Source organism: Danio rerio, chromosome 18 (assembly GCF_049306965.1).
Source record: "Danio rerio strain Tuebingen ecotype United States chromosome 18, GRCz12tu, whole genome shotgun sequence".
In the NCBI taxonomy this organism is placed as follows: domain Eukaryota; kingdom Metazoa; phylum Chordata; class Actinopteri; order Cypriniformes; family Danionidae; genus Danio; species Danio rerio.
Window position 1 is genome coordinate 7345916 of NC_133193.1, and position 13710 is coordinate 7359625.

At 34.0% G+C, this 13710-nt stretch overlaps 1 protein-coding gene across 2 annotated transcripts in view; it reads left to right on the forward strand.

Annotated features, from left to right (window-relative positions):
• Positions 1 to 13710, forward strand: part of otogl (otogelin-like) — a 110973-nt gene that overhangs the window by 30823 nt on the left and 66440 nt on the right. For both annotated transcript variants that reach the window (XM_073930220.1, XM_068214992.2), the window contains exons 17-22: positions 1638 to 1815; positions 2310 to 2434; positions 5773 to 5982; positions 8297 to 8462; positions 11165 to 11239; positions 12637 to 12680. In XM_073930220.1, the coding sequence (XP_073786321.1) occupies positions 1638 to 1815; positions 2310 to 2434; positions 5773 to 5982; positions 8297 to 8462; positions 11165 to 11239; positions 12637 to 12680 (798 nt within the window). The remainder of the gene's footprint in view (positions 1 to 1637; positions 1816 to 2309; positions 2435 to 5772; positions 5983 to 8296; positions 8463 to 11164; positions 11240 to 12636; positions 12681 to 13710) is intronic.

The following is a 13710-nucleotide window of genomic DNA, read 5'->3' on the forward strand; positions in this document are numbered from 1 at the left end:
TGCAAAGAACAAAACTAATTAGTTTACAAGTCAAGTTATGTGTAATAAAAGGAAGTGAAAAATTATGAACACAAGAAGAAAGGGAGATGTAGAAAGGCAGTGAAAGCCCAGACAGCAGCTGAAATCTCTCAGTAATTCTTCAGCAACCCTCTGCCCTTCCTCAGTGTAAATGAATATTAGCTGCTTCAGTCTTACATCAACATACAGTAAGCAGGATGATGGATGAAACCAGGGTGGTCATTTCAGCAAGGCAATAATCCAAAACACAGCCAAGGAAACTCTCAAATGCGTTCAGAGAAAGAAAATCAAGCTGTAGAATGGCCCACCCAATCACCTGACTTTAAATCCAGTTGAAAATACAAAATAAAGATCAGATTTGATAGACGAGACCCACAGAATCATGAAGATTTGTACACTCTGTTGAAGTCTGTGGAAAAACTCACACCTGAGCAGCGCATGTGTCTCCATATTACACGTAAATCATTTTCAGATTTGTTTTGTTTTATTTTTATGTTTGTATTGTTATTTCAAAAATATTATTCCCAGGAAAAAACATGATGTGTTTAATACTTATTTTCCCCACTTAATATGTAGAATTTAGGAACCTTTGTTAATAGTATTGTAGGGCTTGTGACTTAAAAAAAACAAAAGTTATAGTTACTAGTTACTTCTCACAAATAGAGTAGTAACTTCATTACATCATTAAAAGTAACTAATTACTAGGGAAAGCAACTATTATGTTACTTTTAAAAAGAAAAATGTAAAAAAAAAACATACGTTATTAGATCATGGGCACCTTTATACATTATTTGCGTTATTTTCTAATAATTTCTAATAAATTGATTTAACTATAACACTTAATTGCTCCATATGACAAAAAAAATAAATAAATAAATAAATAAATAAATAAATAAATATATATATATATATATATATATATATATATATATATATATATATATATATATATATATATATATATATATATATATATATATATATATATATATATATATATATGAAACATAATAGTAACACTTTCCCACATAAATATAATAACTGCATTTATATCTGCTGTTCGTATAAGATTGCAAAAGATGGTTTGACTAGAATTTTTTACACCATCACGCTGATTTCGGCAAGCTACAGTTCGAACTGCTGTAGTTAAATCGCCATCTTACAAAAGTTTGTTTGCCCTTTTGGTTGGGTTGGTTTGGTGAGGTATGAAATCAGCACTTGTATTTGGCTGTGCACTAAAAGCAAACCAAACAAGCATACCGAGAGCTGCAGGAAGCCTTAAAAATACCCTTGGCTCCTAGCTTCTTAAAACATCATCTGGAAAGTATTTGAAAAAGTTACTAGTTACTTCTCACAGATAAAAACTGAGTTATTAACTGAGTTATGTCTTAAAAGGAACCAATTACTAGGGAAAGTAATTATTGTATTACTTGGAAAAAAAAGTAAAAAAAAAAATAAAAAAAACATACAAATTGTTTGTTAATAGAAAGTTATCCACACTCAAAAATGCACACTTCGCTTTGCATCATGGGCACCTTAATACTTTATTTGCATTATTTTCTAATAAGACGGTCATCAATTATTCCTAACCAAAATTTTATTCCTTGTTTGTTTGTTAGAGACAGTGAATGTTCGTCGACTGACCTCTCTGTTTGTGGGTCTGCGGTCGGTCTTTGGCCTGAGGTTTCAGTACGACTGGCAGGGTGGACGGATCTACCTTCAGTTGGACAGCACCTGGATGGGCTCCACACTCGGCCTCTGTGGGACCCTCAATGGAAACCTGCGGGATGATTTCCTGTGAGAAATGCATGTTTTGCAAGATTCTTTTCTCTGTTAAAGATATTTTATTGGAGTGTCCTGCTTTTAATGTTTGTAGGATGCTTTTTTTATAGAGTGAACTCACTTAATACATTATTCTAATATATATATATATATATATATATATATATATATATATATATATATATATATATATATATATATATATATATATATATATATATATATATATATATTATCATATAATGTAAAATGTAAAAGATCTGATGTAATATTAGTTTGTTTGAATATTTTTTAATTGTATATATTATATTTGTATTATTCTAAATCCTTTTTTCCATGAATATAGCCAATGACGCTGACATGACATTAAATAATAGATAAGATACGAAGCGATGTGTGTGAGAAACATCTGAAAACATCTAAATGAATTTCTGAAATCTCTCTGAATATCACTATGCTGTTTCTTATATTACAACGAGTGTGTGTTTGTACGTGTGTTTTTCCTCCAGTTCTCCTGCTGGAATGATTGAAGGAACTCCACAGCTACACGTCAACGCCTGGAAAGTGTCTTCAGCATGTATAAGTCCTGTCAACATACCTATCATTGACCCCTGTGAAATGAACCAACAAAATGGTAAACGCTATCACTTTGCTTATTAGTTAAAGCAGGGCGCATGTATTAGTATGCTGTTTTGAATGTTGTGTGTACTGTAGCTTTTTGTAAAAGCTCTGTAAGTTTTAAACAACAAAGTGCACATAAACAAAATTGTTGTAAGTAACTGATTCTAAACTGGTGAAACTTTCATCAAGATTTCCATTTTAATTAATTAATTCATTTTCTTTTCAACTTAGTACGTTTATTAAAATTAGGTCACCACAGCAGAATGAACCACCAACTTATGCTTTATGCAGTGGATGCCCTTCCAGCTGCAACCCATCACTGGGAAACACCCATACACTCTCAATCACACACATAAACTACGGACAATTTAGCTTAACCAATTCACCTTTACTAAATGTCTTTGGAATGTGGCATAAACCGGAGAACACAGGGAGAACATGCAAACTCCACACAGAAATGCCAACTGACCCGGCCAAGGCTCAAACCAGCAACCTTCTTGCTATGAGGCGACATCGTTACCTACTGCGCCACTGTGCCACCCAGTTTAATTTTTGTAATGCTTTTACATCGGTCTGTTACACATTTTCATGATGCCAGTCTTTTGTCTGCATTGGCAGCCTGTGAAAAACAGCTAGAGTACTTTGACCCTCAGTCTGAGAGGGAGCTGATTTGTGTCTTCAACAAGATGCCCAGAAGAAGCAATTATTGTTGAGACACAAAGCAAAAACCTTTATCTAAAAACCCCTGTTATGATCTAATCTCCAAAGTCGCTGAATTGTTTTTGTTTAAGCTTTATTTTGAGTGACATTAAGTGATTGTTAGCCCTCCTGAATTATTAGCCCCTCTGTATATTTTCCCCCTAATTTCTGTTTAACGGAAAGATTTTTTTCAACACGTTTCTAAACATAATAGTTTTAATAACTCATTTCTAATAACTGATTTATTTTATCTTTGCCTTGATTACAGTACATAATATTTTACCAAATATTTTACAAGATATGAGTTTTCAGCTTAAAGTGACATTTAAAGCCTTAACTAGGTTAATTAGGCAAGTTATGGTAATTAGGCAAGTCATTGTATAACAGTGGTTTGTTCTGTACACAATCGTTAAGGGGCTCATGCTATTGACCCTAAAATGATTTTAAAAAGCGGTAATAAAACAAATCAAAGTTTCTACAGAAGAAAAAATATTAATGGAAATACTGTGTAAAATTCTTTGCTCTGTTAAACATCATTTGTGAAATATTTGATAAAGAAAAAAAAATTCACAGGAGTGCTAATCATTTTGACCAACTATTATATATATTCGTTTACCAGTTAAAACTTTTACCTGTTTGGGATTTCTTAAAGGGACAGTTCACTACATTATACACAGTAGGGATGTCGAGATACTATTAATTCATGTTACGATACTATACCAGCTGAAGAATCGTTATACCAAGTGGTATTGCGATACTGCAATGCACAACTCAAATCTATAAAATAAAAACAATTGTCAGAAATACTTTTATGTTGTAATACGTCTACTTGAATTTAATTCATAATTCCCTTATTACTGAAAAAGTATTTCCACGTCACTTCACCTAAAATGCATTAGTTCTTTTTGTTTATTTTGTAGAAAAAATACATTGAAATAAAGATGCAAATTATAATGAACAAAATTTGTTACAAAAAAAAAAAATTCCAACAAAATTTGGCTATATAAAGGGGTCAAAAATTGTTTAAATGTTTCCTGTTGCTCTTTTTTCATCTATTGTTTTTTTTTCCTCAATCTTCTCAGGTAAAAATCCAAAGTAATTCAAAATTTCACTTTGTGAGTCGTTCTTTTGAAGAGATTGTTGCTATTAAATTATATCAACATAAACAGAAATTAACTGATTCAGATGTGTGTTTGAACTGAAGCTTCAGAAAACATGCAACAGGTTACCGTGAAAAGTGATGAATTCTATACAGTTTTACAACCTTAAAGGACTTCACAGACTATTCAAATAAAACGGCCTACTGTTGCACAAACGTTTGAGCGTTAAAGTGACTTTTCCACATACAACATTATGTATCGTAGATCGACGGTTAATGACGATGCTACCGTTTACAAATTACAGTGGCACTGGCAGTATTTTGATGCCGTAGTATCGCGATACTAACATAGTACCGGTAAACCTAGCAACCCTAAGACACTGTACATTGTTCTTATATTACAGAATTATTTGCATGTAATTACATCTGTAATTGCATTCATAATTACTCATACCTGAACCCACAATTAAACCTACCCTTCAAAAGCAAACCAAACAAGCTTAAACGAGCTGCTGAAAAATGAAGAATTTTTCACAGTGTTTGCGATGATATTTTTTCTTCTGGAAAAAGTCTAATTTTTTTTATTTTGACTAGAATAAAAGGTGTTTTGAATAAAAAAAACATTAAAGGTCAATATTATTAGCCCTCTTAAGCGTTATTTTTTCGATTGTATACAGAAAAAACCATCTTTGTACAACAATTTGCCTAATTAACCTAGTCAAGTCTTTAAATGTCACATTTTAGCTGAATAGCATCTTGAAAAATTTCTGGCAAAATATTCATCATGGCAAAGATAAAGGAAATCAGTTATTACGAATGAGTTATTAAAACTTATGTTTAGAAATGTGTTTTAAAAAAGCTGAGAGAGAGAGAGCCCTGATCTCAAAAGATCCTCGAGCCTGGGGCTTCCTCCTGTTCGCAAGACGAGAGGGGAGCTAAGGTAAATCTCGAGAACTCCCTTGCTGTAGTAGCTAATGAACAGATAGTAATTGCTCTTAGGAGATAACTACTTACTAGGTGCATGTCTATTTGGATTAGTCAATTAACTTAAGTTGCATGTTTTTGGACTGTGGGAGGAAACTGGTGAACCCGGGGGAAACCCGTTTGAGCACAGGGAGAACTAGTAAACTCCGCACAGAAGCGTCGGTTGACTTGGTAAGGACTAGAACCAGTGAAGTTCTTGCTATGAGGCAACAGTGCTAACAACTGGGCCACTGTGCCAACCATCTAGGAAAGGAGGAGGAGTAGGGGTGGAAGAGGGGATTCTTCAAAACGAAGATGGCTGTCATATGGAACTGAGGGTATTTATAATGGCTTGAGAATCGTCTGATTGGGGAATCAGAAATTGGATAATGTGGGACCAGTCACAAGCAATCATAAGCACACGATGATCCTCTCGAAATTTGTTTATGAATAAACTTCACCTGGGGGAAAAATATACAGGGGGGCTAATAATTTAGGAAGACTAATAAGTCTGACTTAAACTGGACAAATATTCCTGATAAATGAACAATTTTGTCACCTTTATGTTGCTGATCATTTTTTTCTTCCAGTGTTTTATGCTGCCCAGTGTGATGTGCTGTTGGAGGAAGTGTTTAGACCGTGTCATGCGTATGTTAGCCCCAGCATGTACCACCAGCAGTGCCGCTACCAGGCCTGTCGATGCGGCAGCAGCTGCCTCTGCACGGCTCTGTCCCACTACGCCTACATCTGCAGCAAACACCACGTCACCATCAACTTCAGAGCACACGTCTCTGAGTGCGGTTCGTTGGTCATCCATACATCTGTCTGTGTGTCTTTGGCATTAGTGTGTTTATGAAGTGATCTTTAAGAAATCACGACTCTCAAAATATTAATGTATTATTCATAAACAAATTATTTCATTATTAATTTTATTTTATTTTAATTTTTTGTGTATATTATTAATAATACCTATAATAATTATTATAAAGGACTATTTCTTTTTTAAATTTTAAAGTATATATTCAGAAATGTACTTTCTTATGATAACGTTTAGGCAAATATTTGATTAAAAAAATGTAAGAATACAAAAGAAATATTAACCCCTGTGTGCTCTTGGGGATATTTTCATTCACTCCGAGGTGATTGAGTCTTAATTTGGCCACAGATTCCTCTGTGTTTCAGCTAGCGGACACATATTTTGACACATATTTTGGGAAAATGCTTTTCAAGTTTTCAAAAACTCAACAATAGACTCTGGGCCAGTTTACTACCCTTTTATTATGTTCAGGGCTGTTTTTGCCCAATTGACTTCCATTATAATGACATTTTTGGATTGCAAAGCCATGACACCATGTAATCATACATTCTTGATTGTTGCTGGTTTTTCTTGTTGGGAAGAGGTCATATTAGCTAGTTTTACTGTTGATCAACAGTTGCAGTGCAAAAAAAGCATAGTTTCTGGCTTTAATATGGAGTGTAGTGCATGTCAGAGAGAGAGAGAGAGAGAGAGAGAGAGAGAGAGAGACCTTTGCACACTTGCCTTGATATGACTGAGACTGCTGCGGCCAGGATTCTGAGCAGAAGCAGGAAATCAGAGCACATCACACCTGTCCTCAGGTCTCAATACTGGCTCCCAGTTACATTCAGAATAGATTTTAAAGTATTATTACTGGTCTATAAATCACTAAATGGCCAAGGACCTCAATACACTACAGATATGCTCACTGAATACAAACCCAACAGATCACTCAGATCTTTAGGATCATATACTGTAAACTAGAAATTCCAAGAGTTCAGTCAAAGCAGGATGAATCCGCCTTCAGCCACTACGCCCCTCGCTGCTGGAATCAGCTTCCAGAAATGATCAGATGTGCTCCAACATTAGGCACATTCAAATCAAGACTGAAAACACATCTGTTTAGCTGTGACTTTACTGTATGAGCATTGTGCTGCGTCCGACAGATTGCACTATCATGTTTTTTGTTTTCTTTTGCATTCTTTTATAACCTATTTTAACCTCATTTTAATTTGTTTTTATCTGTTTTTAATAATTTTTATTGTCTGCATTTTATGTTCCTAAACTTGTCTTTTTATTCCCGTTTATGTAAAGCATTTGAATTGCCACTGTGTATGAAATGTGCTATATAAATAAACTTGCCTTGCCTTGCCTTGAGACAATCAAAATAAGCCCCACAGCTCTCAGAACATAGTAAATGTATTTATGCACACACTCTATAATCTGCTGTTTTACTCCATAGAACTCCATATAAAAAACAAACTTTTTTCACTGGTCTATCTAAAGGGTTAATGGTGGTAACTGATGATTGACAGTAAAAATGAGAAATTTTACCTCATTCCATCAGGGATTATATGGGGTCATGGCTTTGCAATCAAAAAATGTCATTATTATGGAAGTCCAAGGGGCAAAAACAGCCCCGAACATAACAAGAAGGTAGTAACAATACAGATAAAATACAAAATACTTTTTAAAAACTAATGATTACTGGTCCAACATACAAAGAAAAAAATATAGTTAAAAAATATATATATAGTTATTCATATATATATATATATATATATATATATATATATATATATATATATATATATATATATATATATATATATATATATATATGTATATATGTATATATATGTATATATATGTATATAGGTGTATATATATATATATATATATATATATATATATATATATATATATATATATGTATATATATATGTATATATATATGTATATATATGTATATATATATATATATATATATATATATATATATATATATATGTATATATATATGTATATATATATATATATATATATATATATATATATATATATACATATATATATATATATATATATATATATATATATATATATATATATATATATATATATATATATATATATATATATATATATATATATATATATATATATAAAAGTAAACGTGCTTTCAACGTTGCTTTTTCCCCCCCTCATGACGCTACTACTAAATACAGTTTGGAGTATCATTTGAAACTACAGACTATTTAAGTTGTCCACATAATACACATTGTCATATTGCATTGTTATATTGTTTATGTGTGCAGGTATGGTGTGTTTAGGAGGGATGATGTATCACCCGTGTACATCAGCCTGCGGGCGGACGTGTCAGTCCGTCAGTAGTGCTGAAGTGTGTGATGGAGACTGTGCTGAAGGATGCAGCTGCACCGAAGGAACTTTTTATGATCACACTCGCCAGCGATGTGTGCTGCTGTACGTCTAAATACACCGAACAACCGTACATTTCTGATCTCTAGCATATATAGTGACATTTAAAAGTTCTTTTAACTTTTTATAACAAAAAACAATGGTAACACTATATAATAACTACACACTGAAACATTTTTAAGCATTAGCAAATAGCTAATTCATTATGTGCTAAGCATTAACTCTACATTGATAAATATTAGTAAACTGTTTATAAATACAGCTACAAATGCTGTAATCTTGACTTATAAGCGCATGCAAAATGTTGTGATTGTGTTTTCATTACTAAATTAAGTTTTACATTACACTACCTGACAAAGGCTTGTCGCCTACCCAAGTTTTAGGAACAGCAAATAATAACTTGACTTCTAGTTGATCATTTGGTTTCAGAAGTGGCTTATATGAAAGACAAAGGCCTCTAGATTACGCTTATTTTAGCAAAAGGAAATATGATCATGCCTTGATGCTTAATTATTTAATTAGGACAGTAAGGTCTGACTTTGCTTAGACTAAAGTCTTTTCACTCAACAGAAATAATGTGCAGTATAGAATATAAAGTCATGCTGCAGTGAAAATAGAATGAATATTGTGCATGACTCCCATGAGCTTGGAGGACTGCATCCATACATAACTGCACGGACTCGAATAACTTATCATTAAAGTCATCTGGAATGGCAAAGAAAGCGTTCTTGCAGAACTCCCAGAGTTCATCAAGATTCTTTGGGTTCATCTTCAATGCCTCCTCCTCCATCTTACTCCAAACATTCTCAATAATGTTCAGATCTGGTAACTGGGCTGGCCAATCTTGGAGCACCTTGACCGTCTTTGCTTTCAGGAACTTTGATGTGGAGGCTGAAGTATGGGAAGGAGCGCTATCCTACTGAAGAGTTTGCCCTCTCCGGTGGTTTGTAATGTGATGGGCAGCACAAATGACTTTACACCTCAGGCTGTTGCTATTGTCATCCACTCTGCAGATCTCTCACAGGCCCCCATACTCAATGTAACCCTAAACCATGATTTTTCCTTCACCAAACTTGACTGATTTCTGAGAATCTTGGGTCCATGCGAGTTCCAATAGGTCTTCTGCAGTAATTGTGATGATTGGGATGCAGCTCAACAGATGATTCATCAGAAAAATCTACCTTCTGCCACTTTTCCAAACGATCAACTAGAAGTCAAGTTATTATTTGTTGCTCTTACAACTAGGATCGACGACAAGATTTTTGTCAGGTAGTGTATTTACAAACAAGTTATTTAAGAGTAGTTGGTCACACTATATTTTGATGGTCCGTTTGTGGAATTTAAGTTAATTGCATCTACATGCCAACTAATTCTCATTAGATTTTAAGTAGACTTAGGTTAAGGTTAGTGTGAGTTGACATGTACTTGCAAAGTTTCTTATAGTTAGTTAAATATCTGTTGAAGGAGCAGCGTCAACAGATATTAAGCAGACAGTCTACTAATACTCAAATGGACTATCAAAATAAAGTGTTACCGAATAGTTGATGGTTTTAAGATCATTCAGAATGCGTAAGCAAATGATTACTAAACTATTCAAATTAACATTTATATATCTTATTATTTAGGCATATAGTAATCTTTACTTTGTATGTAATAAATGCTTTATTAACTCAACTTCATTCAGTTTTGTGACCTAATTTAAAGCCCGCACTATGCGTGTTAAATCATAAATGAATCATTAATAAAGTATGAAAATGCTATCAGTAAGCACATTTTATATGGAAAGTCAGGAATGCAGCATTCTTAGCTGTATTTATAAACTGTCGGACTGACGCTTCCTTACTTTATTAATTCCAAAGGAAAATATGCCAAACACAAAGACTCAACAATAAATACTAAATAAAATAAAATAGAATAAAAAAAATGAGAAAATCAAAGAATGAGGGCTTCCTTTTTCATAACATGTCCACCATCTTTCACCTACATATCTTCTATTATATCACCAAGTGCATCCCCATCATTTTATTTTTCTGGAAAAAAAACCATAAAAGTGTTCCAAGCGTCTTCAAAAACAACAGCATACATCTGTTAATAATAAAGGTTATTTTCTCTAGTCACATTTAATGCCATTTCCTTAAAGCAGGCAGGTCTAAACTCGGTCCTGGAGGGCCGGTGTCCTGCAAAGTTTAGTTCCAACCCTAATCAGACACACCTGGGCTAGCTAATCGACCTCTTACAAGGCTTTCTAGAAACATCCTTGCAGGTGTGTTGAGGCAAGTTGGAGCTAAAATCTGCAGGACATCGGGCCTCCTTTGGACACCCCTGCCTTAAAGGGACAGTTCACCCAAAAGTGAAAGTCTGTCATTTACTTACTTTGTGCTTGTTTAAAACCTTCATGAGTGTTTTCCTTCTGCTAAACAAAAAAGAAGATATTTTGAAGAATGTTGGAAATCTGTAACCATTGACTTCCATGGTATTTGTTTTTCTTTTCTTTAAAATATCTAATAAATATGTGTTCAACACAAAAACAACTCAGAATGGCTAGAAACTAATTTAAGGTGAGTAAATAGTGAGTACATTTTCGTTTTGGGCACACTATTTCTTTAAGCCACCTCTTTACACTTAGTGCCTTCCAGTGAAGTGCAATGAAGTGTTGTAAACCATTTAGCGGTAAAAAGTGTTACAAAGCGTCATCTAGTGTCTTTTTTTTTTTTTTTGGATTTCTAACTGGGTTCATCTCCTTTCAGCTCCCAGTGTCACTGTTACTTCATGGGCTCAGTTTTTCAGCCTGGTGAAGTGTCCTTCAGCTCTTCTGGACCATGGTGAGTTAGTACACATTAAGGATTTTCTTGTTCTAAGAAATGTACAAAAAGTAAGTGCATCAGTGGGTCTTTTACATATCGCGTGTTAGGGCTCCTTCTCATCGAACAGTTTGGAAAAGTTTGAAAAAAGTGCGACATAAATCAAGAGCGTATCTGGACACAGCCACTGAGCACCATTAAACAAAAAACTTCCAATGCCCCGTCTCCGAGCTCTTTTGATTTGTCCACGGCGCGCAGTTTTTAGACTTGTAAAGTGCTTGAACTTTCACACCGCGTCTAAAAAGTGTGCACTGCTTCAAAACATGCCAGATGTGAGCATAACGGTCACAAACATTCATCCAGTGTGTGTTTATGTAACCTTGTCGGTCCCACGACACCCAACCACCTCCGAGCCGGAATCAAACCGTTGACCTTCCGTATGGAAGTCGGTTGCTCTACCAAGGAAGCTAAAGACCATGGTGTCTAGCTTCTGTCACTAGAGCACCTTTAGAGGTCAGAGGAGTGAGGTTTACTTGCACAGCACTTACTAGCTGGCCTCCGTTACACTTACATTGAAAAACAATAGAAACGTAGCAGAAAGGAAAAATGCAATCTGTGTGAGCCGCCCAATGAAATCAACTGGACAATGTAGGGCACGTCACTTCTGAGCTCGCGCTCCAATGGTATCTGTCATTGCTGCCATTGCACCACTGACAAACCCTTACTGGAGCTCTGATATGAGTTTTAATTATGAAAAAAAAAATGAAAAAGCAGCATAATGTGTGTGTGCTCTACGTTTATCTAAGGTAATTAGTCTACCGTGTACACATGGCTCACTATTTGTGCACGTCTCCATTTAAAAAAAAAACTAACTTGAGCATGCAGAAGATGCACTATGTGAAGGGGCACAAAGTAGTTAGGTCTGGACTGCTGCAAGATGTTGGTAAATCATTGGTGTTTTGTGTTAAAGAATAGTATTTTGCATTGTGGCACATCCACTGGAGACAGAATCATTATTTAGTGTAAGTTTTAGCTTTTTTATTCATATCATGTCTTCTTGTGTAGGTACATTGTTACAGGTTCAACACAGTTTTCAACTGTTTTCAACGTTGATTTCATGACCCACTGATTTTATTTTTATTTTAGAATCAATGCTTTTTAACATTTCACTATAATAGGAAATATTTCTGCATTACAAAATCAGCAAATTTGGAAGATTTCTGAAAGACACTGAATGTGATATTGAAGACTGGACAAATAGCTGCTGAAAATGTAGCTTTAGATTAAATAATCTTTCAAAAACAAATCAAATCTAAACGCCTTTTTAAATGTCCTTAAAACTTAAATGTAAATGTTTTTCTATTTATTAATTTTGAATATTGATTATAATATTTTTTTTCTGTTTCGTTTGTTTGTAGTCTCTGCAGAAATGGGCGTATGGAGTGTGTGCCAGAGGAGAGAGGTATCATCATTATTATTATTTTATTTTATTTTATTTACTTTTTCTTTGCTCCATTTACCCGGTCTCTTACACTTCTCTTCCTGGGGAAAAAGTGTTTTCATCTTTAGGGTCAGCAGTACATTCCTCAGAGGTAACGCATTGAGCGGACTGAATGCTGGACAGATCAGAACTTCAGATACACATGCAAAAAGAAAGAGAGAGACCCGGGGGTGGAGATAGCAAATTCCACTTTTTCTTTTTTTTTTTTTTTTTCTGGACTATTTGACTTTTTAAGACTTTTGCCAAATGACAAAAGACATTACTCAGCTGCCAGACGTGACTGTGAATTAAAATCTTAATTTTTATTTAGGTGACTATATTATTAGTATTTGTGAATTCATTTTTTTTTTTTAATAAAAAAGATTTTCAACAATTCAAACTCAACTTGTTGCATTGTTAACCCTAATTGTAATTGATCATTATTACTGGGTAGTTAAGGATAATCACTAATATTACTTGTTTAAACTCACTGAGCACACATCAACATCTAAATTGTTAATCATAGACAAGGGCTGTCAATTGAATGCACTGTAAAAAGAAATCCATAATTTTACGGTTTATTTTCGGCAGCTGGGGTGCAGAAAAAAAAGGGAAATAACAGCCTTTAAATTACAGAAATTTACCGTAAAACAAAGGATATTAAATTACAGAAATTTCCTTAAATTTAAATTTCTGCAAAATTTGTAAAAATTAGTATGGTGTATGTGTGTGTGAGTGCGTTTGGGTAATTCCCAGTACTGGGTTGCAGCTGGAAGGGCTTTTGATGCGTAAAACACATGCTGGAATAGTTGGCGGTTCAATCCGCTGTGGCGACCTCTTAAATAGAGACTAAGCTGAAGGAAAATGAATGAATGGTGGCTATTTCTTTTTTTTTATTTATTTTTTTTTTTAGCAATTTATTCATGTTTGATTAGGTTCACATTGTGTAATTAATCAGTCCAATACATCTTGAGATCTATAGAAGACACTTTTTACAAGACTTTTGCAAATG